The sequence below is a fragment of the Scomber scombrus genome, chromosome 4 (assembly GCF_963691925.1).
Source record: "Scomber scombrus chromosome 4, fScoSco1.1, whole genome shotgun sequence".
Lineage (NCBI taxonomy): Eukaryota > Metazoa > Chordata > Actinopteri > Scombriformes > Scombridae > Scomber > Scomber scombrus.
The window spans coordinates 15,683,418-15,711,373 of NC_084973.1; the positions used below are offsets into that span (position 1 = coordinate 15,683,418).

General features: G+C 38.9%; 3 protein-coding genes across 8 annotated transcripts; 1 reads left to right on the forward strand and 2 right to left on the reverse strand.

Moving 5' to 3' along the window:
- Window positions 1–650: 650 nt before the first annotated feature.
- Window positions 651–4,304, reverse strand: gltpa (glycolipid transfer protein a). Its single transcript, XM_062418200.1, has 5 exons — window positions 4,202–4,304; window positions 1,428–1,486; window positions 1,205–1,338; window positions 954–1,104; window positions 651–833 (listed from the first exon to the last, which is right to left on the reverse strand). The coding sequence occupies exons 1-5, from the start codon at window positions 4,302–4,304 to the stop codon at window positions 651–653; spliced, it is 630 nt and encodes a 209-aa protein (XP_062274184.1).
- A 1,582-nt stretch (window positions 4,305–5,886) lies between these two features.
- Window positions 5,887–10,590, forward strand: tchp (trichoplein, keratin filament binding). Its single transcript, XM_062417814.1, has 13 exons — window positions 5,887–5,991; window positions 6,315–6,509; window positions 7,489–7,699; window positions 7,804–7,860; window positions 8,199–8,267; window positions 8,558–8,731; window positions 9,049–9,161; window positions 9,256–9,322; window positions 9,415–9,587; window positions 9,678–9,759; window positions 9,848–10,033; window positions 10,218–10,361; window positions 10,458–10,590. The coding sequence occupies exons 2-13, from the start codon at window positions 6,319–6,321 to the stop codon at window positions 10,488–10,490; spliced, it is 1,500 nt and encodes a 499-aa protein (XP_062273798.1). The 5' UTR covers window positions 5,887–5,991; window positions 6,315–6,318; the 3' UTR covers window positions 10,491–10,590.
- Window positions 10,591–10,819: 229 nt separating this feature from the next.
- On the reverse strand, window positions 10,820–26,566 carry git2a (G protein-coupled receptor kinase interacting ArfGAP 2a). 6 transcript variants are annotated; one of them, XM_062417697.1, is made up of 21 exons: window positions 26,223–26,566; window positions 22,737–22,870; window positions 22,171–22,283; window positions 21,919–22,024; window positions 21,727–21,813; window positions 21,496–21,626; window positions 21,292–21,386; window positions 20,970–21,015; window positions 20,501–20,552; window positions 20,333–20,405; window positions 20,095–20,192; window positions 19,344–19,455; window positions 19,092–19,234; window positions 18,829–18,978; window positions 16,503–16,751; window positions 15,549–15,638; window positions 13,877–13,959; window positions 13,518–13,709; window positions 13,127–13,258; window positions 12,463–12,526; window positions 10,820–12,156 (listed from the first exon to the last, which is right to left on the reverse strand). In XM_062417697.1, exons 1-21 carry the CDS (start codon window positions 26,272–26,274, stop codon window positions 11,944–11,946), a joined length of 2,415 nt encoding a protein of 804 aa, XP_062273681.1. In that variant the 5' UTR covers window positions 26,275–26,566; the 3' UTR covers window positions 10,820–11,943. The 6 variants fall into 6 exon arrangements, with proteins under 6 accessions (XP_062273681.1, XP_062273677.1, XP_062273676.1 ...); XM_062417693.1 differs by lacking the exon at window positions 13,127–13,258 and having other exon boundaries at window positions 20,501–20,549; XM_062417692.1 differs by lacking the exon at window positions 13,127–13,258.
- Between the last annotated feature and the right edge of the window lie 1,390 nt (window positions 26,567–27,956).

A 27,956-nucleotide genomic window follows, 5' to 3' on the forward strand; every position in this document is an offset into this window, starting at 1 on the left:
GCCATGTACAACACTGAATTTATGTATGTTGGAATAAATCAAATGAGTCAAAACTGTCAGTTTGTATAAGTTGTAGTAAATACTTTAACACTATAAAAAAATGAATTAATAATGAATAATGAATTTGGGGAACTGAAGACCTCAAGGTTTCACTTACGGTATCTACGGTATGTGTACTACTATACAGTAACTCTGAAACATAAATGATCGCTATGTAGGTATCAATTATTATTACCAAGTTTTTGCATTATATTCCATGTTGATATGTATACGGCAGCAACTTGAAGCTTTCAGTTTTGTAACAGTGCTGGTTTCCTGTAGAGTAAATTTGTTTCTTGATAACATTTATAATCATCATTGGGCATATAAATATCTAACAATACTTTTTTCAATAAGTAACATTTTTTGTATGGAGTTTTTTAAAATAAAGAACAAAGAAATAAAGCATTTAAATATGCAGCTGCTTTGGGAAACTGTCAAATAACAGTGTTGGAGAAAAGGTGTGAGACGGCCAGCAAAGCTGCAAAGTCAAGTGAAAGTGCACAAACATTTAATTCGTATCCACAGCGTATCATAAATACACTCCCACAGTGAACCAACATGATCTGACCAATGAAAACTACTTTGTAAACAAAGTGCATCACCTGCAGTCAGACCGTGTAGTCAAGATCAGCATTCATCTTATTATATAACTCATAAATAGCATCGACGGTGGCAGAGAAGTTGATTAAGAATTTTCTGATTTTCTCCAAGCACTCCTCTTCCTTGACATCTCGGCCCTTGGAGAGAGCCTTCAGGAAATCTGACTTATGTGGGGCAGCGAACAGAGCTGCCTAAAAGCAAAAGATTTAGATGTATTTTATACCCATGCATGTACATTTCTCAACTAATAACAAATATCAAACATAAAAAGAAAATACAAGAACAGACACATCTGGCAATACTTAACTAACCTTAAAAAGTTGTTGCACCAACCAGCCATGGTACTTCTTTAGGGCTAATTCATACGCTTTGGTGACATTGACCCGAATGAGGTGTGGGTTGCTGTCGTCCTTTTCACCATCCACCAGGCTTTGAAGGAAGACTTGGATAAATCGTAGACCCCTGGTTAATGAAAAACATTTTCACAGAGATTAGAAATGCAGACTTTTTTCAAAAGATCACAGAAATCTGAACAATAAATAAAACACAAAGTTTCTCAAACCTTTTCAGCCACATGAGTGCCAATGTTGCTCCAGCTTTGGGCCATTGTGCTCCATGCATTTCCTTCTCCGCCTCCATAATCTGCTGGAGTGTCTTGAACCGTGCTGGGTTGGTATCATACACTGCCTTGATTTTCTAAAGTGAAATAAAATATATCTTAATATATTACAACATTAACAAGAAATATGATGGGATATATTCACATAAAGGCAGGATATACTCACTGTGATATTTCCTGATATATCAGCCTTTATGGGTGCAAAAATAGTAGAGCCCAGGCAGTCTGTGGAGAAATATATTCAAACATATGTAACTGAGAATTTCAGAAGTTAAAATCTACACACAGAATATGTAAACAAGAACAAATATTACCTTCTCATAAGCTAGTGAGACAACTGGGGACCTGTAGCTTTTAAAGTGCAGACATGTATACATGGTAGATTATATTGATTTGATAGTATCATCTGAAACTTTTGGATTGTATTGGACTTTGGAAACTTACATTTCCAATCAAAAAACATGCCATAAATTTGACTCATCAGTGACAAGTAAGATTTTCTGAAAGCCCCAAAGTAATTAATATTCAGAAGCTCGAGCCATTTATACATTTATTGTATAAATTAATTGTTACATTGGGAACAAGTGAGAAATGTACAAATGCTACTATTATACACAGGGGCACAGTGCACAGAGCTCTTGACTTTTTCAACCATACAAGCTCTTTAGTGGGTCATATTGTTACATCTTTGAGCCACAATGGTAAATGGACTGTACTTATATAGGGCCTTTCTAGTCTTTTTGACCACTCAAAGCACTTTACACTACAACTCATTCACACACATTCATACACTGAAGGCAGGGTCTACCACGCAGGGTGCCAACCTGCACATCAGGAGGAAGCTAACCATTTACACACCGTTGGCACAGCAATGGGAGCATTGGGGGTTTGGGGGTTAAGTGTCTTGCCCAAGGACACATCGACATGTGGACTGGAGGAGACGGGAATTGAACCGCCAATCTTCCAATTGGAGGATGACTGCTCTACCTCCTGAGCCACAGCCGCCCCTCACCCCCCAATCAGGGCTTCTATTTGTGTAAGAAATATGAACAAGACATTCTGAATTTTCCAAACTAATGAAATGGCACAGCACACATATTACCATCCTGGATTGGAACATTTAATTAGATTTACGGTATGTATTATATGGTTTCAGTTCAGTGGTGAAAATGTTTTAACATTCAACCTACATAAGACAAACTTTTAGGTGGAATATTGGCGATACTCAACAGTCTTGCTGCTGACAATAATGGACTGTACAGTAAATCCAACTGGATTAGGCCTCTTAAGTATCTACTGTTTTCACAGATGCATCATCATAGTATTATCATTAGGTGTCCTTTAATTAGGCTACTAGAGTACCTGAGTATTTGGTGACAGGACAGTGAACAATAACATCTAGAGTCCCGACCACACACGGCTCCTGGTTGACCCACTGACACAACAGACAGCTTTCAGCCCCTGAGCTGTTAGTGGAAACTACTCATGACATAGTCTGCTCTATTGTGCTGATGTGATGCATCACCACAATGCTAATGGCTACAGATCTTGTTTCGGAGACATCCTCATCTTTTATGCCTCTCTGTCCACTGTATATTTTCCACTCTGTTTCTTTTCTCTTGTTCTTTCTTTTTTTTCCATTTTTGTCACAAATATATATATATATGTGTGTGTGTGTGTGTGTGTGTGTGTGTGTGTGTGTGTGTGTGTGTGTGTGTGTGTGTGTGTGTGTGAGTGTGAGTGTATAAAATTGGAAACTGCAAAATGATGTCACTGAAAAGTAACAGTAAAATAATTTTTACATCAAAAACTAAAAATGTATAATGCAAAAAGTATAAACTTCTATCAAAGACAAACCCTTATATACTGTGGTATTAACAAATGGCCTCATTTGTGCAGTTGTTGGCTCATTAAGGGTTCTGCACACCCACACAAGTATTAATTATTCTGGTTAATCAGACCTTTTTTCAGGTTGACGTTGGACAGAGTCAAACTGGGAGTTTTCTGAGGTTACTAAACTGCATATTTAATTATAAAGTTATAACAAGTGCAAAAAAATTGAGACTGTGTCCATACAGTCCTAATGAACAGGTCCAATCAGGCATAATAATTAAAATCACCTGTATGGGTGTACTATGCATGTGTGCGGCTTTAATGGCTTGTAGGAAAGTTGGCCAAGAAATTTTCTAGGTCAGGAAAAACAATGGTGACAAGGAGGAAAGAGGTTTATATCGACATCAGACTTGGTTCCTCTCAAGGGTTTCACATGGCAATTTCAATAGAGGACCTTTGGCATATTAATACAGAATGAAGCTGCACAAAGATGCCCTGATGCACCATGCCGCCAGTGAATGGGCAAGGGGAACTCAACACCGTCCTAATCAATTTTCACAACTTAAAATCCAGGGCAGTCAATTAAATTATGCATGCAAAAGGATTGTGGACAGCTTGATGGAGAGAAATACGATCCAAAAAAAGATTATCATTTTGGAAAGGGCAAGATTATTTCATTATGCTTGATAGGGAGTGTTGTGACATATTTCCTTCACTAAAAGTTTTGTGTTTATCAATTAAAGTTGAACAAATTCCACATGAAAATTGACAATTTGCAGGCAACATTTGTAAGATAAAATCCTGCATTTTGGTGCTACTTCAGATAATTTAATAGTCAACAGCACTTGAATTATATAACAGCTATGAATCTAAATGCTTAAACTAATTAAAATCACTTAGTCAGTATTCTGAATCTGGCTTGTACTGTAACTGTAAGGCTCTGACAACTCAATCATCATATTTAGCTGAATACGTACACATTTGTGCCCATTTCCTCTGCAGCCACTGAAAAATTAGAACAAGTTTTCACACAACTTCATATCCAGAAATGTCACTGGTAACTGCATGGTCTCTACTGTGGACTGACACAGTGGAAAATCCACTTACCAAAGAACGGTGGAAGGTATGACACAGCCTCCAGGAACGGTCTTGTTTCGACCTGTCTGTCAGCTGGCAGCTGTCTAAACTGGTGCTCCATTAGCAAAGCCATCGCTTTTAGATCAGACGCTCTTACCTCCTGAAATGATAGCAACAGGCAGTCCGACCTCCACTGCAGATTTACAGTGACACCAAGCAGAGACTGTGTGCCATACCCCACTCTGAGCACACACACACACACACACACACACACACACACACACACACACACACACACACACACACACACACACACACACACACACACACACACACACACACACACACACACACACACACACACACACCTCTTTCTCAAATGCTCTCTCTCTCTCTTTCTCACTGACACACACACACACACACACACACACACACACACACACACACACACACACACACACACACACACACACACACACACATACTCTTCACCTACATTGAACCCAGGTGATGGTGGAATATCCAGCCGACGGCTCATGTGATAGACTTGCTACTGATGGTCACTGATACCTCTCAGGTAAAAGGGCTGATAAACGGCGTTTAGACAACAGTCCAGGACAACCAAAGCACCTAGTGTGCTCAAATCAGCTGACATCCATCTTCCTTTAATTACTTATGCTGCTTTACTGCCAACCAATGGAGTGTTAAGGAGTATCACAAAATGAGAATTAACATTTTTTGCCCCCCTTCCAAGCGTGTGAACCTATGGTGGCCGTGAAACTTGTGGAAAAAAAGCAAGAGGTCCTCTCTAAAGCCAGTGTTTGGTTTGTGCATTCTGGGCTACTGTAGAAACATGGCGGTGCAACATGGCGGGCTCGGTGGAAGAGGACCTGCTCTCTGTGTACTGTATAAAGGGCTCAATGGCGTTAAATTACACACTGCACCTTTAAAACCAGATAGGTCTCATTTGTGTAATTTTTAAAACAACAACAATGATAATACTAGTAACAATAACTATAATATGAGAATACTACTGCTACAGTCAGACTAACAGCATGCATGTGATGCTTACTAGGTAAAAGCAGTAACAGCATAATATTGGAGTGGAGATTTGTAAAGATAAAAAAAGATATACTCGATATGCTACTTATAAATTAATAAATAAATAAAAAGAGTCTACATTTTTTTTTTAGTTATGTCAGAATCAGGTTTTTTTTTGCCAAGAAGGGTTGTATATTCAATATTCATTTCCCTTGGCGTTGTGGTGCCTAACAGTAAAAATATACACAAAATTAAGCAGTTCTTAATAATAAAAAAGAAAGAAAGAAGTAGAAATGTTTATCAATTTATCCGTTTATCAATTAGCCCTACACTTAAGTTGAATACCATATCACCACACACTGGCCACTATTGAAATGCTCCAACAAGAGACAGAAAAACAAAATAACAAGACGTCTGTATTTACAAGAGCAGACAAGGAAAATACTTATCATTTACTCATTTTTCCTTAATGATTCCCCTTAAAATAATGTAAAAGGCCACATAACTTAATTAGTACAGAAGAGTGACGTTACATAGTTTTTTCCATGCATATACGACTGTTTTGGGAACACTGATGACTGAAGTAAATACGGTTCGCTTTTTTATACAGGACCGCAGTTTGTCCTTTCCTTCATTCCGTAGCGTCAGAGTAACTAGGATGTTGGTAACTAAGGGACAAGGAGGGAGGAAATAAAGACGAGTTTTCTTTGTAGAAATGCAAAAAGGCGACTGAATTCAACAAGTATCAGGAGGGGACAATCCACTAAACATATGTGAAGGTAAGAAGTTGTACTATTGAAGTTATACAAGCTCTTAAAGACGGAGTGTTGCCGGGTAACGTTAGGTGTGTGACATTGCGACGCTTTGTTTTTATTGTTTTGGGTTTTCTCTCTCAGCTAATTGTCCATACATGATAAACATACACGATAAATACAAAGTGTACATGTTCATTGTTGTCTTGTGTAAGAGAGTGACATCCTCACACACACGCAGACTCAATTATTTAGACCAAGTTGGCCAGGTAACTAGCAAATTAACAACGCTATAGGAGGAGGTTGAGGTCATTTCTCTTTATTTATGATGTATATTAATTGTGATTTAGGTCCATGGCTCTGCCAACCTTCTCTGCCCATGTGCCCAGTCGGTCCCGGGTGCTAGCCGGACAGCTAGCCCGCCAGAGGGAGCAGGAGGCCCGGTGGCGGCAGCAGTGGGAGCTGCATGCTCAGTACTTCCAGCAGCAGAATGTCCGCAGTCAGAAACAGGCTGTGTGGAGCTCCCGCCACTCCTACCAGCAGAGGTAACTTCATGCTGACTCATTCAACTAACTCAGCATTTCACCAACAACTTCAGAACTGTCTGCATTAATTGTGGCATTAGATATAAAGCAAACACATCATATCGCTTTATATATATTGTGTGTGTGTGTGTGTGTGTGTGTGTGTTGTGTAGGGGTGTTTTCTTCCATGTGTATAGTACATATGATTGGCTCTGTAAGGTATCATCAAATGAAGAACCAACTCAAACCTATTAAATGTATGCTGGTGTTGGTAGTTTGGAACTCTTTACTAGTTGAAGGAGGAGGACCACACAGACTTGTTCATTTCATCAACTTCTTTATTTGAACAGCATTGTGCTAAATGAAAGCCCAACATTTCAAATTACTCCTTCATCTGGGGCCAAACAGGAATACTGGGTTGAAACAACAACAAACAAACATCACAAGGCACACTGTTGGATAATCAAATCATTTGGTAATCAAGACACCATCTGTGTTGCCTGTATTGCCACCTGTGGTTGCCTTACACATACAGCACCATTATTATATTATTATGGCTCGATTAACAAATGATGTGTTTATCCTACAGGGTGCCTTGTGCCCAGTCATCCCGTTTGGCCCCCTGATACAGGCATAAGTCAGATTTAGATTCATTATAATGCTGTTTAAATAAATCCGTGTGGGGTCCTCCTCTTTCAAAAATATAAAAAGAGACAATGATTCATAAACTATTGCTCCCACTAAAGTCTTATTTATTTAGGCAACACAGGCTGACAAATGCTCTTTGTTAGGGAAAAAACAAAAATCATGTAACTGAATCTACAGGTGTGGTCAAGTAAATCTCGAAATTGGAGGGATAATCTTCAGGGTGTTTATCATACACTAATACATGCATAGCAAATATGGTGAGAGACACTAAATAATATGTAATCAACAAACATCAATCTATTTTTTAAATTCACAGTTCATGTAATTTACATTATATTTATTTGCTTGTCAGTATGTCAGCATACCATAATCAGAGACTGAAGGAGGAAAAGAAAGTGAATCTGGAGCAGCGCAGGATTCGGCTCAGGGCAATGCTGGAAGAGGAGCAAAAGCAACTGGAGGCAGAGCTCCGGCAAGTAGTCCCTGACAGGAGCACTTTGACAAGTCAGTTAGTGCAAAAAACTGAAGAGCTTCGTACAGCGAGAGAGGAAAGAAGAAAAAAGGTAGCTACATTGAATTAGTCGAATATTTGCTTGCATGGTTGTTTGCTCTCAGTGTATAATGCTTATAATGCTTTTTTTAATTTTTTTTTTTTTTTTACACCTAGCTTGCACAAGAGCTGCTGAAGGAACACTGGAAGAAAAACAACACAGAGTTGCGAAAGGTAGCTACATTTTAACTATTAATGCAAAAGTGACAACTTGCCAAACTTCTCACTTCAAAGTCTGGTTGTTGATGAAGTGATAAATGGCCTCAGGAGTCCTGTGACTATCTGTATGTCTGAAGAGCTTCCCAACTAGAGAAAATGGACACTTTTTGTCAAGATCTCCACTTGATCTGGAAACTAATAGGGCTTGTGATGCAGATATTCCATGCCTTTCTGTTAACTTGAGTCCAAGATTGACTCAAGACAATGTTCTGGTGTTGCTTCCGCCAGGGGTCAGGTTCATCAGTATCTCTGTCTCATCACTGTCACAACTCCTGCTTTTAATCTGTCCACAGGTTGAGTCGGCATTACATAAAGATCATGTTGTCGGCCAGTGGCAAGAGCAGATATCTGAGAAGAAACAGGTAGGAAATTTATCTCAGCTGTCCACACGAGCCGTCACAGGAGTGCTTTATACCTTTTGATCCTTATCGTGAGTTGTTGTACAACACTCAATTTTATTAAAACCAATCTGCATAACAATTAACAACATAATTATATATGCGACAAATACATTTTTTATTAAATGGTGCTCATATCACCTGTGAGCACGGTATCTTGTCAGAAATGTACTCAGGTTAATCTCTTCAACATAATATGTAATTGAGAAAGTTTAGACAGCTATTGTAAGTGACCCATCTCCCCAAACACGCAGCAAGAAGAGGCAACGCAGGAGGAGAAGAGGCGCTTTGAAAATGAGTACGAGAGGACAAGAAAAGAGGCTCTGGAGAGGATCAAAGAAGCAGAGGAGAAAAAGAAAGGAGATGAGCGTCAGAGAGCAGAAGAACTTTGCAAGCAGATGGAAGAACTGAAGCTGAGGGAAGAAGAGGTATTGAGATCTTGGACAAAGTAGTTATGTTGGGAAAAATTATATTGCCAAAACAAAAGAAATCTCTCTCTATATGTATATATCTATATCTATATCTATATCTATATCTATATATATCTAAATATAGATATATAGATATAGATATATAGATATATAGATATATATATATAGATATATATATAGATATATATATAGATATATATATATAGATATATATATATAGATATATATATAGATATAGATATATATAGATATATATATAGATATAGATATATATATATATATATATATATAGATATGTACACTTTCTATCTTAGGCCACACGTCTAAAGAAGGAACAAGAGGCTCTGCTGGCCCAGCAGTGGGAGCTGGAGAAGATAGAGGAAGAGAGGAGAAAGTTGGAAGAAAGGCGAAAGAAGACTGAGATGGGGTAAGTGTAGCTCTTTCTGCAGATAACAAGTCACAAGTGAGATGATATTTCACGCTGGTCAGGCACTGGGATCATTGAATTTGTGTTCCACCAGGCGTTTCCTGATCCGACAGTATCGTGCTCAGCTGAAGAGGAGAGCCCAGCAGGTGCAGGAGGAACTGGTGAGTCTACGCTGATTTTTACTTCGGTATTTTAAATGTAATCCATCTTTTTTAGTTTTGACATCATTTTTGAATCCCTCTGTACCCACTAGGAGGCGGACCGCAAGATCCTGGCAGCCATGCTGGAAGGAGAGCAGGACGACAGAAGGCTGGAGACCGAGCGAAGGGAAAGAGCTATCGCTGATGCTGCCTGGATGAAGCATGTGATTGAAGAGCAGCTTCAGTTAGAGAGAGAGAGGGAGGCTGAGTTTGAAATCCTTCACAGGTGAGCACCAGGTTTCTGCAGGCTCTCACTCCACAGAAGAGACTCCTATTTTTTACTAAAATACAAACCACTGTGTCTCCCACATTTTAGGGAAGAAGCTCAACGTGTGTGGGAGAAACGAGAAGCACAATGGGAGAAGGAGAGGAAAGCCAGAGAGCGGCTCATGCATGAGGTAAACTTGCTGCAAATACAACTTTAACCTCATTTGTGTAAAAATATATAATGACTTCTAAATAAGTTGTATTTGTCTTCTTGAAAAGGTACTTGTGGGGAGACAACAGCAGCTGGATCTGAAGATGCAGAAGAACCGCGAGGCTCAGGAGGAGTCCCTGAAGAGACGAGAAGAGCTGATCCAGGAGCTGGAGACAGAGAGGGAGTTCAGACGCCTTGACAAAGAGCAAGAAGAGAGCCGCAGAACAGCACGGATGCAGGAGATAGATGCTCAGGTTGGCATTTATTTCAGTGGTTCCTTCTATTCACTAGTTCATCTTTGGTAACTTTAAGTTGAACTTTAGTCTAGGCCTCTACAACTGACATCACAATAGAGGTATTGAACAGCTTATTTCTTATTTCTTCTACTAAATCGTCACTCCCTATGGCTCTAATGTTGTTTGTGTGTGTGTACTGCAGGTGGAGCAGCGGCTCCAAGAACAGTGGGAGGAGCAACGCAGGGTAGAGCAAGAGGAGGAGGAGGAAAGGGAGGCTCTCCGAATCAAGGAGGAGGAGCTGAGGCTGGAGATGGAGAGTATGGCCAAGAAAGGGTACCAGGAGAAGGTAAAAGATCAAAATCAAGTTGCCTGTTATGTGAATGAGTTCTCAGAGGAGACAGGAGACTGAATGTTTACCTTTTACAAACTGTCTCCCTCTCAGATTCACAGCAGACCTCGAACAGCCTGGACATGAGCAGCCTGCGTGACTGACATCAAAACAACATTGTGAGATGTATATTTTTTCATACATGTACTTAGCTTTATTACCTTACAACAAAATTGAGTGTTCATGTTGGCTATGAGGCTATATATTGTACACTGTATGTGCCATGTTAATTTTAGTAATTTAATGCTAGTTAAACTAGAACTGATGTATTTTTTGCACTTTTATAGCTCTTCAAGAAGTTTATATTTTCTATCCTCAATTTGTAGAGTATAATAAATCTTTCCAATCAAATCATTTCAGTGTTTTGTGTCAAGGCAACAGAAACAAAAAGTACAAATCTTGCAAACCTCAACAGGTTATATTTATAAATTAAGTTTATTTAGAAAATAGTAATTTTTTTTCCCGAATTGCAACTTCAGAGCTGCATGACATACATCCCTGCACTCCATTCAAGTACAGAGAGGGACATTACCTTGATCAGATTTCATTGATGACCTCGGAAACACTTGGTGAGGATGAATCTTGTGCTGCACAGTTATACAGGAGACGCCTAAGAGATCTATCCCATATGTTGCACATTAAATACAAAACTAGCAGCAACAGAACAGAGCACAAAACACATGGACATACATATGGTTATTAGCTCTCATCATAACATCACCAACACTGCAGTGGCACACAAGACTGCATAATACAGTGCAGAGAGGAGCTTTGTAGAAACACACCAAATCATTTTTTAACTTAATACAACAACAACAACTTGCTGCTGGTGAAGAATATAACTTGGCCCCTGAACAAGTGTTATTTGCATTCACTGACTTGACAAATGGGTATACATAAATAGCTGCAATAAGTGCACTGCAGACTGGATTACACTTGGACAGGGGACAAACCATATAAATAGCTTTTCTATGCAACAAACATTAGCATTGCAGAGCTACAAAATGTGCATAAATGAAGTTGTGAACATTAAATGGAAGTAACTTAACAGCCAGTTTGCTTACAGTTTGATGACACTTGCATGGTGCAATAATTGAGAGGAAGCTCCTTTTAGCTACAAGAGTGTTAGCAATAGCATTCAATGACAATGGATTCATGACTTGTTTATGGCTGTTTAGCATCCATGTCTGGCTTTGGACTAATAACATTACATTAACCAACATCATCACTGTGCTTCATTCCTTCTCATTGTATTTACACAATGAACTGGTTGAACATCATTTGTAAGTAAAAGAGAGTTACTCTAATTGTTAGAGAGTAATCAAGAGAAACGGTGCTGTTACAGCAGCCGGGTATCCATAAGTAAAGCTGCAGTCTTTCCCTTCACACTCAGATTATGTCCCAAGTTGACTTTAAATATTGTCCATACTTATATTATTCATAAATTAAAAAGGACGCATGCATATACCACAAATACAAAAAACAACAAAATCATTTTTAAAAATATAATAACAAAACTGAGATGCTGACAGCTTTGCTGTTAGTTGGTATTCTCCTTTGTGGTGATGGTTACAAGCTGCTTGGCTGCCTTGGCAATGTCATAAGCACATTGGATGACCTGCTGGGTGACCAGCTGCATGTCCGGTCCTGGGCAGCCCTCTGAAGGCACCGCCTTCCTGCACTCGCCCTGAAGCCTGTAAGCACTGGAGGTCAACAAGCGCAGAGAGCTCCTCACCGTCTCTGAGCGTGGCTTCTGTGGAGAAAGGTTAAAATATGATTACTGGAGGAAATTGTCTTAAAAAGTGTGCAGATTTGTGTCAAGATTGGCTGTTAAATGTAGACCGTTTGACACCACATTGACCTCTGCTGGCTTAGGACTGAATATGGTTTATCTTACTCTATCTTACCGGCTCCCCTTTTCACCTACTTGAAAGCAGACTGCTTTTTCATTTGAGTAAAGAACCAAGTGATTAGACAAAAACCACCATCAGGGACATTATGATAATCTGTATTTAAAAAATACAAAATTTAAAAACAGATATAATAAAAGTTTCCTTACATTGGGAAAGAGGGCAGCCATTTCTGTCACAGCCACATGTATTCTTTCTGAGCAGGGTATGAAGCTGTGAGGAGGAGAGAACTGTCAATTAGTTTAACATATTCCAGATAAAATGTTTATTACCCACAACAAAAAGTAAAAAAAACATGCAATTCAGTTGACACAATAATGTACTACATATCATTGACAGCACACCGTGCATTATTATCTTCAACCTCAAATTAAAAGCAACTAAAAAAACATGCTTTTTAATATGAATGCACACATTTTAGCATTGTAAGTACAAAACCCTTTTACTGACACATTTAACACATTTCTTTATATAAAAGTTATAGACAAACAATAGTCCCAACATGTTAGTCAAGAACATCTCACATCAAAAACACACTTAGCTATGTAACAAAAGCAAGTCACAGCATTGATGTAACTTTCGGCACTTTTCATCAAGCAGATTCAAAGGGTTCACTTAAAGAGAAAAACTTCAAAAAGGCAACTCTTTTAAATCACACACAAACTGAATACATTCAAGCATTCAGTAGTACATCAAAAGGAAAACATATAGTTTATTAGTAGGTGAGAGAGAAGAAAAGGGGTGAGTCAGAGACTGTGTGAGGGAGAGGAAAATAAAACTGTGCCTGGGAGGCAGGGACAGAGGCCAGAGTACCAGGAGGTGGGGTCAGGGGACCGGAGGCTGAGCGGCTGAAGGGGAGATGGGGACTTCTCAGCCCAGGGCACCAAAGTGCTGAAACATCCCAGGCTATGCCTGAGCCGGCGCACACCTTCACGCTCACACGGTCTGCTCACAGGAGTGAGGGATGAAGATGCCGCAATGCCAAAACAACAACAACAGAGCACCGGAGCAGAGTGGAAGTAGAATGAGGGGGAAGAGTGATGAAAACAGACAAAAAGGGGAAATGATAGGAGATAAACGCAACTGAAAATAACACAATAATGATGAATGTAAGAGGAACTAAAGTTTTAAAATGGAAGCAAGGAAGTGAAAGTTTAAAAAAAGAAGCCTAAACTAATAGAGATTCTTGTCTCATAATTCTGACCTGTCATGTTTGTTGTCCTGAGCAGCTCGCAGAAGCTCTTGGATATTCTTGGTGATCTGCTCGGTTTTGCGAATGACGTCCTCAGTGCTGGGAAGTGAGGGGTCTGATTCCATCTCCAGATCATCCAGCTCAGGGATAGAAGTGCCCTCCCCCAGCCAGCCACTGCTCCTCAGCCTCCCTCTCCTGTATAAACTGCAGGGGGTAAATTCAGAGAAAGAAGAAGAGGTGTTTACTGCTAAAAACTAAACTCCCGCTTCTTGCTTTAGAGACAAAACAGCATTTAATTTGACTAACAAAACCCTTTTGGACTGCATTCTTTAGTCTTTCACTTCCCAGTTACTGTTGGGAGAGGCTCTTACCCTGAATCATCCATCTCAGAGTCATTGAATGTATTGTCATAGTCACTTTCTGGCATGCTGCTCTGCTTCTCTAACTTCGAGGCCTAGAAGGAAGAGAATTTTTAAAAATGTGATTATATGCCATTTCATTAACAATATCAACCAGAAACAGCTGTGGCGAAATCACAGTTTGAATGCTGCATGTCAAATTCACTGCAACATATTGTACCCCTTCTGTTTCTAGTGATGCCAACAACAAACAGTACAACAGTGTCAAATTGTAATATACACAAGTGAAAGCGTACGGCTCTGAAAGTCAATAAAGCTGTGAAGCAAGAGCACAGAATCAACTTGAAGCCATTAACATGATTATCAGTTAGTATGAAACAGATTATGCAGGATTCAGAGTATACACACATCGGTATGAAATAATCACAAATCCTAACTTGCTTGAACCTGACTGGATCTGCTTAAGGCACACATCATATTGGATCAGCTGCAGCTTTATCCAATTAGGTTTGTGGCATGCCAGAACAAGCAAGTGAGTAACACTTGGCTAGAAACATTCATGATCACAAATGAGTTGGGATTGCATCAGAATCATGACAGACCAGCTTTACTCATTCTGCAAACTGAAGGGAATAAGACCCCTGAGAGTCATAATGTGAGGATGGAAAGTCAGGGTCCAGATGACTTCATAAGTAAACTTAATCACACAGAACACAAATATTGACAAGTAATGACTAATTTATCTTCACACTAGATAAGGCTCTCTGTGATCTGAGATGTGACTGTAACTTGCAGCTTTTTGCAGATTCAGTGACACACTCAGAGCAACATTTATAAACAGGAAGCAGAGACAAACACTTAAGCCACACGGGCCTATTGTAAAAATGTTCATACCCTTTCAGTCTGTGCCAAAAAGTTTAAACAGAATCCTCCTCTTGTGTGCTGTACAAAATGCTCAAACAGTCCATGGCAGGAAATGCGATCAGCTAATACATGTTTAGATAAGCCTTTGTTCTGTTTTAAAAGAAGATCAATCTCTTTACACTGTAGAACAACTCCTGGATCACCACAGCGTTTTGGGGGTGTTACTGGAGGAAGTGAGAGCATGCTGTTGGAAGTTCACTGTGCAAAATGGCCAAGCGTTTGTTAGAGACAGAGCAAAAAGGACATTTCTCTTTATCTTGAAATTCAGCTAAGGATTCTGACACATGACACATTCAACAGCTAGAGAGGTATAAAACACACATACACATTTTAGATTATAGTTTAAAATAGTACCTCTTCTTTTTACAGACACACGGCTGGTTTATAAAAGTAAAACAATCTTTTGTACTTTCAAACTTTCTAAACATCATCTGCAACACAGACTTCTTGGACAAAAGAAGCATTAAAATTAGCATGTGCCGCATCACAAGCGCAACTTTCTGCTCAGTGTTCAGTGGTCAGGCAGAGGTTTTTGCATTTGCAAAACCCAGACATTTCCATTTGTTCAGCTGCGCAATGAGGATGATGCTGATGAAGGCAGGTATCTGGTGGTGAGGGCAGCCGGTGAAGGGTTGGCTCATGCAGCGGGAACAGCATACGGAGGAAAAAGGAAAGTGGAGTGGGAGGAAGAGGAAGTAAAAGGCTCCCGGTGGACTCGCTGCGTCCCACAAGGTGTGGACTGAGTGAGGATGTACTTAACCTTTTGAGTACTTTCGTCCTTCGACCAAGACAGGGTGGATGGAAATGAGGGGAGGGATGAAGAGGTGGTCACAAAAGCGCCCCTTTCCGTCTAAAGACAGGGTTCAAATCACATTTTAAATAGACAGACTTCTTAAATTAGAAAAAAACTAACAAAAGAAATGCGAGATAAATGAGATAATGTAATTTCCATGGACTCAGGTCTCTTAAAGCAACTTAAATCACTGAAGCTTCATTGAATCTAAATCTATGCAATAACTATTAATTAAATGATTCTATTCTTTCAGAGGGGTTAGTAAAATCAATGCTATGTAGACAAATCACAGAAGCTCAGTTGTTTTTACAGATCATCCTCCTACATATATTCCCAGAGATCCTAACCATTTCCTTTTTGAGCAGAGTGTCCTGGAAAAATATGACTGAGGAGCCTGGGAGTTAATCCATTGAGAGAAAAGTACCAGAAAACTGTGTTTATACTTATAGCCTTAAATCTAACAGCAGAAGTGTCTTTTCAATCACTTGGACCAAAGAGAGAATCCAAACAGATGAGAAGAATAAGAATGTGAGTTTGTCATGCAGTACAAAACACAGAGTATTTGTATGGTAGTTTTAATGCTTCATCAACATAAAAACACAGTACAAACCTTCAAACGATATCATAATGACAGCATCTTTTTGCACGTACAACTAAGTTTTTGTCTGACAAACAAGCAGCAGAGAATGTATCAGAACTGGACATGATGGGATGTGAAAGACTGTCTATAAATAGTTTTTGTGCTTTTTTTTGACTGGCTTTTAATAAAGAAAACTACCAAATATCAAATGACTAAGGAAAAACATAAAAAAAGGCAGAGAGACAGGTGTGCAGACAGGGTGAAGACATGAGGGGAAAGTCGAGGAAATAGGGCAGTGGAGAGGAAATGGCAAAGGAGTGCAGGGAAAAGGGCTTACTTACATGAGATGGGAAGGGTTGCAGGGTGGGGATACCCTCCTCTGGGTAGGGAGTTTCTCCTTTAGGGAGATAGGGCTTCAGGCCTGAACCGGTCTCATACATAGACATTGGCCGACTGGCCCGCGCAGACTGCCGGCGTTTCAAGGCTGAGGGGCTGGAGGGGTCAGGGTAGTCTGAACCGCTGGGGATCTGATAGATATTGGTTGGGACCTGCCGCCTGAGAGAGGTGTTCTCGCTTTGCAGAGATTGCAGCTGGAAGAGACAGTCAGCAATACACTAAGAGGTGCTCTCAGCAAAGCAAGCTTTTCCCTTGCTCTGATCTCTTCTGTCTCTATAGCATACCATTTCAGATTTTATCCTATGGTTCCTGATTATTTACATCATACTCAGACAGTCTGCTACTGTCAGCATTATAACTACCATTTAATTCTGCCAAGGCGTTACACTGGCAGAATAAAAGATATCTTTATAGATATCATATAAAAATTGAAAACAAGCTATTGCCATGACATAGAAAGTTCAGTCAATATTTGGATGTGTCACCAATATACAAAACTTGAAACTGCTTCAGTAACAATTAATTACAAAGTTTACTGAAAGCTTGTTTGAGCTCCAGATAAATATTTCATATTAGTGGTTAAAATCATGATATGATCATCTTGTTTACTGCCACAATGTCTGCAAAATTGACAATCCTTGTGACTGTTGTGATTGATCTGTCTTTAAAGATAGAATTAAAACATCTGTTTAGCCAAGCTTTTCAGTGACACCTTTTTTGTGTGTGTCTATGTGCGTGCGTGCATGCATGTGTGTGCGTGTGTGTATGAAAGTGTCCCTGCATACAAAAATCAGTATGAAATGCATAAAATTGAATAATAATCATTATTATTATTATTATTATTATTATTGTTAGTGGAACAGCTCAAGCCTGTTTCTTGATGACATCTCTTAAAACCACAACATTTTGCTTTGGGAATGATTTTCTCTAAGTTTAAAAATGCAAAGCAAGTGATAAGCAAGCAAGATTGTTGCAGTTAAGAAACACAGGTGCAGATTGAGTCAAAGGTGCAGCTACAGTACAGACAGATGGACTCAAGAATTATGACAGCATAGGAGGCATTCAAGAATTAACAAAATCAAGAAGATTTTGTCAAGAATATAACAGTTTAGGGGAAGAAAAAAAATCAACTACTTGCATTAAATGCAGAGAAAATGGGAAATATTTTGTATTGTTTAGGAAAAGATGAAGGTTAAATCTCTAAAGATGCAGTGTGACTCTAAACCTGACTGTTCCCTCTGAAGATTTTGGAGATTTCTGATCCAACTGATTGTTGAAGATTGCTTTGAAATAACTGTTACTGAATGATTCGTCCAGGAACTTGTTTAAAAATGAAAATACTATTCACAACAATAAGTCAATTTTTACATGACTACAATATTAACACCCCACCTTTATCTACAATTACTATAACAGCACACTGCAGCACTGTCTACTGTAAGCGAGTGCCACAATGATTTTTCTTGCGCAACACAATCTAATAGGAAAACAAATAATCTGCATACTTCTTCTAAATAGCCAAATTAAATAAGAAAAGAAAAGAAAAAAAAACCTCACTGGCTAGTTTGTTTGAACAAAATTAGTATGTTTACAACATCTGAGGCCAAAATTGATCATTTCAATATAGCTGGAGTTTATAACTGAGGAATGTAATCTACTAACTTTCTATGAAATGTGACCACTTAGAAAACATGTCAAACAATAAATCCACATGTACCAAACATCCAAAAGCATTCATTGTAATGAGCACACAGTATATGTGATGAAGCAAGGCACACACATACAATTTAAGTTAGTCATTATCTACTATTTTAAGGGATTTTTTTTTAAACAGTCAATTACGTCATGCATTCTCTTAAATCATGCTTGTTAGTAACATGAGACAGTATAGCCTTTACTCTTAATTATCACACAAAAAGGAGGACTAGACTGTTTTTGTTATGAACTGAGGCAAAGGTGCATTTCTTCTTCTCAAATCCAGAAAATAAAAAATTAAAAAAATTAAAAAAAAATCTCCAGCTTACATTCAAGCTTTAAAACTGAACATGCTGGCCAAAACAGAGGGTGGACCAGCAGGGTGTCACAGCAGCCTTATCTTGCAACACAGTATTCTTGTTCAGGTAGCTAGGCCCTCATTACAAGCCACAGGTCGGGCCTCCACACCAGAGGAGCGATCACACTGGGCAGAGAAGGACTCTGCTGACCGCTGTGGCCCCCCCTCAGTCCGGCCCCCCGGTGTTAGTGATCTTATTGTTGGACCACGGCAGATACCTTTTTCTGCATCAGCCTCAGCTCGTCACTCAGGTTGTTGTTCGCTTTCATGAGGTGCTGGATCTTGGCTTCAGAGGCAGAGAGTGCGGTCTTCACATCCAAGTACTCTTGCATAGTAATGGGGCTGTCTGAGAGGTCAGAGTCCAGGCTCTGTCGGAGAAAGCGGTTAAAGGCACTTAAGCAAAACTGCAGAAGACATTATTATCAGCAAATTGACTTTGTATTTATCTGCATTTTAATCTGTGAAAGCAATGCTCCGTTACCTTGGTCCTATCTCCTTTGCTTGAGGGGAGCTCTTGATCTGTATCCTCATCAGATGCCACGCTATCATAGTCCGGCTGGTCATTGTCTTGGCTGTCACTACAATGCCTGACACCCACACTTTTCAGGATAAGTTCAACATTGTCTGGAATCAAGGGACACAGAGAGGAAAACTTATACCTGTGCTACACTTACAAAGAGGAAATGTTCAGGGTCAGTAAGATCTTTGAATAAAGTAAAAGTTGGATACTTACCTTTGGGACTGGCTACTGAATTCCCTTGTTGTCTACGCTTAGCATCACTTAGTATGTCGATCACAAGAGTTGCAAATTCATGTGCATTGAATCTTGCAAGTTTCTGGCGTCCCTAAATGAAGAATAAAAAGTCACCTCATCAGTAATTCAACTAACTTCAAAGTGAATGTGCAGAAGGAACTGAAGGTGCCTTTAGACTGTGTGACATCAACGATTGTGTATTGCAGGGGTGCCTTTAATAAAATCTTGGTTGCACAATATCAATTTGAAGAATGCACAGAATGTGTGCTGAATCGCAGCACTTAGATGTCAAAAGTATACGAAAGCAGGGGCACGTTATTAACTCCCATCATCCATTGGTGCCACTCAAACAAATTCAAACAAACTTCTTTCTCATTTCAGTTCTGTTGTCTTGGCCATGAACAAGTGTGTTGTCTCCCTAAACTTTATTCAAAAACTGCACTTACGAAATCTCATGCTGGAAGGTGTATTCTGTGTCATTTGGTTATAGACATGGATCATAGCAGCAGGAAATTTAGAACAATTTGGGGGGGGGGGATTTTGGCCTCCAATTCATTTGTCAGAGCATGTGTCTCACTGTGAAATCTGGGGGCACAGTTTTGGACTGACGAGCAAAGATTACCCCACGTTTCTCTAACAACTGTCAACTTTAATCTCAGACAGCCCAAAAATCGCACTGTGTAAAGGGGCCTTAAATCCTTAGAATAGTAGTTATGTGAAGCTAACTTGCCTGGTTTCGTGTTGATGAATATTCTGGATTCACAGGGAGGAAAGGCACCACAGTCGTCTCCGTCACCAGGGTGCTGTGATTCTGTGTAGCTAACCACACTGCAAAGAAAAGGAAAACATGAGATCACACTGTTGTGCGGTTCAGAGGTGTTCATTTAGCACAAGATCAACACCACTTGTATTTCTTAAGTATAAGTGTGTTCTAAGGATATAAGAAAGCACAAAAACAAAACATTTACCTGCATCAGTCTCTCGTCGGTCCACCTCATCATACACATCCATGGCAAGCTCCTCGAATAAATGATTACTGAGCTGTGTGAAGGTTAGGAAATAATACTATGTCAGACTTAATTCAGGGTTTAGAAGAAGCAGGTCAGTACAATTGAAATCTAACATAAAATACTTACAGACTGCAGCTTTTTCTTTGCTGCCTTGGCCAGTTCTGATAAATCTAAACTGCTACAAACAGAAAATAACCCTCATTAACATGCTGTTGAAATATTTGTCCCACATTAACTTCCACTTCATTGAGTTCAATACTTACATGTTCCTTATTCATCAATAGAGAGCAGTAAAAAAAGATCATATATATTGTTTAAATTCAAAAAACAGAGAGCTTGTTCTATTATTTTGAAATATTTTAATTATCTGCAGCAATTACAGAGCTGTTGGGTATGTGAACTATTTCACTGGGTCTGTTTCCTCTAACAGATAATAAATGCTGCAGCGGGCCGACAGCATGTTGGAACAGGCCTCAAAGCAAAAAACAATCACAAACTGCCCTGCTGCACTCACTTTGTCGGCTCCATTTAAGTTGCACTCATTCACTCAGGCCCACTCATTCAAAGACTGATCATTTACAACATGCTTTCTTACCTGTCGGCCATTTGTGGAACAATGAAGTGCTGATTATTTTTATGATCTGAAAGGAAGTACAAGAACTTTATGGATGACTGCCAACAATATCATCAATACTTGTGGGAAATGTTATCACTTTCTATTTAACAGAATTTAGATCCAGTGTAGTTCATCATCAGTGTACACAAAGCATTAAATACCATGATCAGGTGTCAGGTCACTTGCCAGTCATAGAGAAGTGTAACAAGCCAAAACTAATCTAAATATTTCACTCCAAACCGGTAGAAAAACTTGGTGAATTAGATGCACATATTCGTTTTCACACACTCTCATTGTGTACCTGGCTTTCTCCCACAAAGGTAGAACGCCAACCGATCAGTAAGTTCATACTGAACCTCCACCAGTCTGTCTGCCAGGTCGTGATGGCCAGCTTCCCTGTGAAGTTACATATTAAAAGTACAATTTAAAACTGTTAAAGGTGAAATTACAGGGCCATAATATTTTGTGTTAGAATAATAAAACATGACTGAAAATAATCACTAACCTTGCATAGTCAATGGGAGTTTTGCCATTGCTGTCAGGGGCTCCAGGATCTGCCCCATAAACAGTTAAAAGTTCAGCCTGAGATACTTGTCCGGCCTTTGCAGCTACATGCAAGGGAGTGTTTCCTTTTTCCTGGAGGCGAGGCAAAATGTAAGTCCAACAATCCAGAGAAAAGCCAAAGATAACGCAAAGATGAAAATGGGGGATTGAATATAAAGAGAGGGAATCTTACAGGGTGAAAAAAATTAGCTTGCGCGCCCAGAGAGAGCAACCTCAAACAAGTCTCCAGATTCCCGGTGCGTACACTTGAGTGAAGTTGCTGGATGAAAAGAAAGAGAGAAACAAAGAAACAACCTATGAGCCTAATATTTACAACAAAGTAACACACAACACATATCACAGTGAGCACTTTTTTTCTTATCACCTTGCTTAAATCCTTGGCTGTCAAGCTGTCGTCATCCCGGCAAGGCATGCGATGAACAAATGCCAGCATTTGATATTTGGCTCTTATGAATTCTGATTTGTTTGGGCTTCGAGGGCAACGTGAAACACAGAGATGCAAAGACAAAAAGAGAGGCGATGAGTGAGCCAGTGGCACATTTTAACACAAAATCAGTTTATTGGTCAGGAAATGAATATCAAGAGAGAGAAAAAAGAAAAACGATAATGAACTCACTGCAATTTGTCCTGAGGGTTAGCCTTGCGTTTTCCGCTCATCACAGATGCAGGGTCCAGGAGGGAGTGCTCCCATATTGAATTTGCACCATTGCTGTATAACGTCTGCACCATCTAGGAGAAATGAAAAAGAAACTTGTAAATGTGTCCCATTGATTCAGACTCACTGAATGCTGACTCAATGTTAGCAATTCCCTTACTGAACAAACACTCTCTATATTTAGACAAAATCAATAAACCTCAATGAGATCTAATGTACAACTTTATCATCTAATTTATCTTAGGCCAAGACACAGGCCTGCTGATTTCAGAAGTATATAATAATAATTATTGGAGTGACATACTGACGCACATGACGAAATGTGCACAGTCTAAACAAATACACAAACAGGCAAATGCCAGTTTTGGCTCCTACAATGATCATGAAATGATCTCAAGGCATTTTGTGATATGAAGTTTTGCTCATAAACTAAACAAAACAATAACAAAGTAGAAAAAAGAAAGAAAGAAATATGGCTTTAAACATGAGAAAGTGAACACATAATTTTACCTATGTGGGGTTATTACCTGAAGCTGTGTAGAAGGCCATGGTGTGTGCATTAGGTGGCGGACTTGAGAGCTGTGTCTGCCCAGACTTCGATGAACACTGCAGCACTCATCACAAATCAACACACCTCTGTTCACCGAGGCCCAGCGTGGCTCTGTGAGGGGGGGAGATAACCACAGCCAAAATCATGACACTTGCAGTGACCTCATTGTTGAATCACACCAAAAAGTGTTCCCACTCTTCAACTTATCTAAGGCGTGAATGAGAGACAGCTGAAAGGACAATATTGCGTCACCTGGCTTTCACATGTTTCATCCACTGTGGCTTCATCTGTAGATGATCTAAGCTGAGTCAGTTGCATATTGTACACAGCCTTCCTGTCTTTACATACAGTAACTTTATTTAAAATCACTAACAGGAAGGTGTTAGTATCCCACTTCTCCTTTTTCACAGTTACACACTGCAACCCAAAATCAAAATATGTATTAACTAAATTGTTAACAACTACTAAAGGTCAGGCTGGCAATACTTTACATTTTTTATTTTCAACAAATCCCAGGCAAAGACCAACACCGGCAATAAATTGATCCTACTAGCTAAGTGTAGTAGCAACCAAAGCCTAACACAGTGTCTTAGTACCACAGATGTGTGAAAACTGTTTACACATCAGTGAGCCACAGCAGTGCGCTGGGTGACATTTTATTTCTTTACCATGAACTTGGAAACTGTAGTTAATTTTGAGTCAATCCTACATTCATTCACTGTCCTGCTGCCCGAAATACTCACTTGAGCACCAAATGTGTATTGATCTTTGGCTGAAAATAGTCCCTGACAGATGCACTATTTCCTCTAGGGAGGCAACTAATAATAATTTGAATTATTGATTAATTTGCTGATTATTTTCTCAGTGAATTGATTAGTTTTGTCTATAAAATAGTGAAAATGTTACAATTTCAGGAGCTAATAGATCAGCAGGTTCAAACGTCTTGTTTTGTCCAATCAACAGTCTTAAATGCAAATATATTAATTTTACTATGTGTAATTTAATCGCCATAGTCGATCATTTGTCATATTGTCAATATTTGTCATGTCTGCATAAAAATGTACTTAAATCAAAAGAGTGGATTCATTTCCTGCCGATCCATTTATCAGTTAATAGTGGCAGCTGTTTGAGTTACTACTGATAAAAACTACTGTGTCCTGTTGCTTCAGGAAATTACTGAGTCTTTATTATAAATGAAATTCTACATTTTTTAACCCATGTTTATGTGTTCATTGGTATCGAATGGGCTTGAAAAAGGACTGAAAAAGTAAGAATTGAGAAAAGGACAAATAAAACAGTTGGTTTTCACCTTTTCATGGTTTGTCTTTGACAGTAAGCAAAATAAAGAAAGATGCCAGTCTTATCCATAAAAGCGTCTGTGTCTGCAGTGCCAAGCTCACACCACCGTAAGCATTATTTATACTAACACAACATGAACAGACATCATGAAAAAATATAAAGGACCGCAAAATTCAAGTTTGTTAAACCTTGTCCAGTCTGAAATTGCTAAAATGGAGAATGCAAGAAAAAGAAATAAGACTTAACCCTGTAAGCAGTAACACAAGTAGCAAAAAACACACTTTTAAGGTCTTAATTCACCCCGGATTCATGTGGAGTCGCCCACTGTGCAAAAGGGAAGTGAAGGCTCGCAGTTGAAGGTTGAAGCACCTCAACCTTATTGTTGAGTAATACAGCAGCTTCCTCTTTCAAACACTGAAAAAGTGACAGGCAAATGCTATCAGGACATTTTACGCTGCACACTGAGGTAATACGTGTTGTTAGGAATTAAGTGTGAGTGTAAATGTAAGCTACGGTCCACTCTGCAACCAAAATAAATGTGTTTATTTAACCTTGACCTGTTTCACACACTTTCTCTAATTCAAATGTCAGAGCGCTGCTGTCTGTGTGTAGAGAAACTCTTCTGACAGCAAACATTTCAGGACCAAAAATACTGTAAATTCATATGACCATCGGATAGCCAATAAACTGTTCAGCAGATTGGGCGGCTGGCATGGTGACAGCACAGACAGTGCGGACTGAGAGTGTCTTAGCAGCAGCTGAGGTACAGAAGGAACAGCTGCAGGGGTTGCCGGTCAGATTCTGGCACCTGGTCCTTGATTTTTAGAGTCTCCTCCTAACTTACTCTCCACCGAGACCTGAGTGCTGGCATGCCTCTTTTACTCTTTCCTCAACAAGTGCTGCTAAATTTAATACCAGATCTTGAAACTCTAAATATATTCACACCCAACAACTGGTAACAGTGGTATGGAAGGGCAAGTCAGGCCAGCTGCTGCGGAGACATGGGGAGTTTAACTAATCTGAATGACACCATGGGAGACAAAATTGTGGAGGGTTGGGGGAGTTACTAAATATTTAGCAGACATGTTATTGTTCCTCTTGATTCCTTGATAATCTTTTATTGTGCAAAAAGTAAATAGTGCATAAATATCTTATTTATATTAGGTATTATTATTTATATTTATAATATTTAATATTCTATACTTTCTAAAAGAAAACGTACGTGTTCTTCAGTTACAGTGTGTCACATTAATATTACATTGTGGCACCACAATAGAAAAAAAATCTGCATTGAAAGCATGCAGTCAATTCATAGTGCATCCTGTTTTGCTTCCTGTGCTTGCTGAAAAACATCACGTCATTTCTATATAAATGGGACTTCTGAAAGTTCCTCACACACAGGGGCAGCTCACTTCAGCTTTCTGAGAAACATTTGACTGTAAAAGCTGAATTCTTATTTTATTCCTAATACCAATTAGAACAAATAAATATGTCTAAAAATAGCGATATTGCTCTGATGGCATTTATTGGACCCAGAATTAAGTACTCTGTTGATAAAGAAAACAGTTACTTGCAGCCCTAGACTGGTTTAGTTCAATCACAATTTATAAAAATCTGGGATAAATCTCATAAACCACGACGCTTGGAGATCACTGTATCCACCCACTGACTTTATGAATGATGAAGTCAACTTTCACTTAACAGAAATGACAGAAGAGAGCTTGATTTGTAAAAAAGAAAGAAAGAAAGAAAAGAAAAGAAAAGTAAGAAAGAAAGAAAAAAGCTTCCTGTTGATTAAGGAGAAAAAATATTAGTTTTCAAATGAATTGGAAACGTCTGCACTTCAAGGGTTACTTCACAAGTAAAATAACAACTGTTGACACACATCCCAAATGCCTGTCTGATGATATTATTTACAGCAATAAATACAGGACGGAAACAGTGTAAAAAGAAAAAAGACAGCGTTTCAGCTCTGAATGCTTCCTCACTCCTGAAGCTATAACACCTGCCATGCTAAAAACAACTGTACACTACATATATGACTCACTGTGAAGCAAAAAGCAGTGCTGATAATCTGCTTTACACCAGAGGAGCCAAACGTTGGGGGATAATAACAGCTACCAGCTAGCACGGTGTTACTTTCACACTCACAGGGTTTACTTACCTGTAACACTGCAATCAGCGCAGACTTCAGCGTTTCTCAGGCGTTTAGACATCCTTCACCCAGGAGGAAATTCCTTGTAAAATGAGCTCAGTATTGTGTCCGTTCAGCTAATCATTGGGTACTCGTGGGGATGCCCGCCTGCCTTCCGCGTTAGCTGAAGCTAGCTAATTATAACAACCCAAACAACGACCTGCGTCTTCATTTACCGGCTTGGCTCGCTTCTCCGTTATAAGCATTATAGTGTTACCTCACAGGGGTAAATGCACAGCGTTGCCTGTAAGTGAACTGATTCAGCAGCGGAGGTAACTGCCCCTGCCCCGTTCTGTTACTCTTTGGTCTGTGGCTCCACACGCAGGGTTTTTTTTTTTCATCTAAAACTTTATTTATAAAAGTGTCATTAACAGCATGTGTGACGTCAGTATGAAAATTAGGCATCATCATTAAATTAACATAATGTCAAAATATACGTCTTCAGTTTCAGCTTGTTGATGCAGTCAACGTGATGATAGGATAAAGGGTCAAAGTAATAATAATAAAAATATTTTAAAAAAATAATAACTTCACAGAAAATGGGAGGCAATAAAATCAGATTTCTTTATAAAAAATGTAGTGGAGTATATTAATTGCATATGCATGTTTCATATTGTTTATAGTTGTTTATTGTTTAATAATTAGACCTTAACCCCCCTCATCTATCGATCGATCTATCTATCTATCTATCTATCTATCTATCTATCTATCTATCTATCTATCTATCTATCTATCTATCTATCTATCTATCTATCTATCTATCTATCTATCTATATAGCTGTCTACCTGTCTATTTGTCTATATCCAACCATGATGAATATCCTGATGTATATGTGTATGACATTCATAAAATAGATGTTAAAACGTGTCTTTTTCTTTTTTTCTTTTTTCTTTATTTGAGACAAGTTTTTGGTGGCAGCTCAACATGGAGCAACAGCACTCCCAGTGGCAGCTAGGACCTACAATAGTGGAGATGAACCTCAAAGTAAACAGTGTTGTGAGCTTGGTAGACTAGTTTTTTAAAACCTTATTTATCTTAACATATCCAAATTTAAATAATAATAATAATAATAATAATAATAATAATAATAATAATAATAATAATAATAATAATAATAATGTAAAACATGTCATTTTTAAATGTAAGTTTTAGTCTCTAAGTGAATCCATGAAGAAACAGAGAACATTATGGTATTTTTTTGGAAAAATGACATTTGTGAATAAAAAAGTACTCCTGTTATAATCATCTTATTAAAATAGAGAAGTGGCAGAAGATGCGTTTGGTTTATGTACCGGTGCAGACAGAGTTGTTTAACAGCTCAGTAATGTGACGATGTCCCTCGGATTTCCATTACCCGACCGTCTTTTAGAATATGTATGGCACATCAATATCACTGCCCTGTCGTTAAAAAAAAAAGAAAGAAAAATGAAGCCATAAAATTCTGATAATACAGAAATGAGGACAGCCTTACATGTGTATCAATGGGCCCATCTTTGTGTGTAACACTTTATACCCGCAGAAAAACATCAGACACCAAATAAACAAACGTAAAAAGGTCCAATCACTAAAGATGCATAATATCATAAATAAAAATTATAGTTTAAAACGGCTAAATACTGTTGTTTGCATATATTGCACCGTGTGTTGGCAGTGACGGTGCCTATATTTAACCTCCCTCTCAAACGTAACCAGCGACGGCCGAT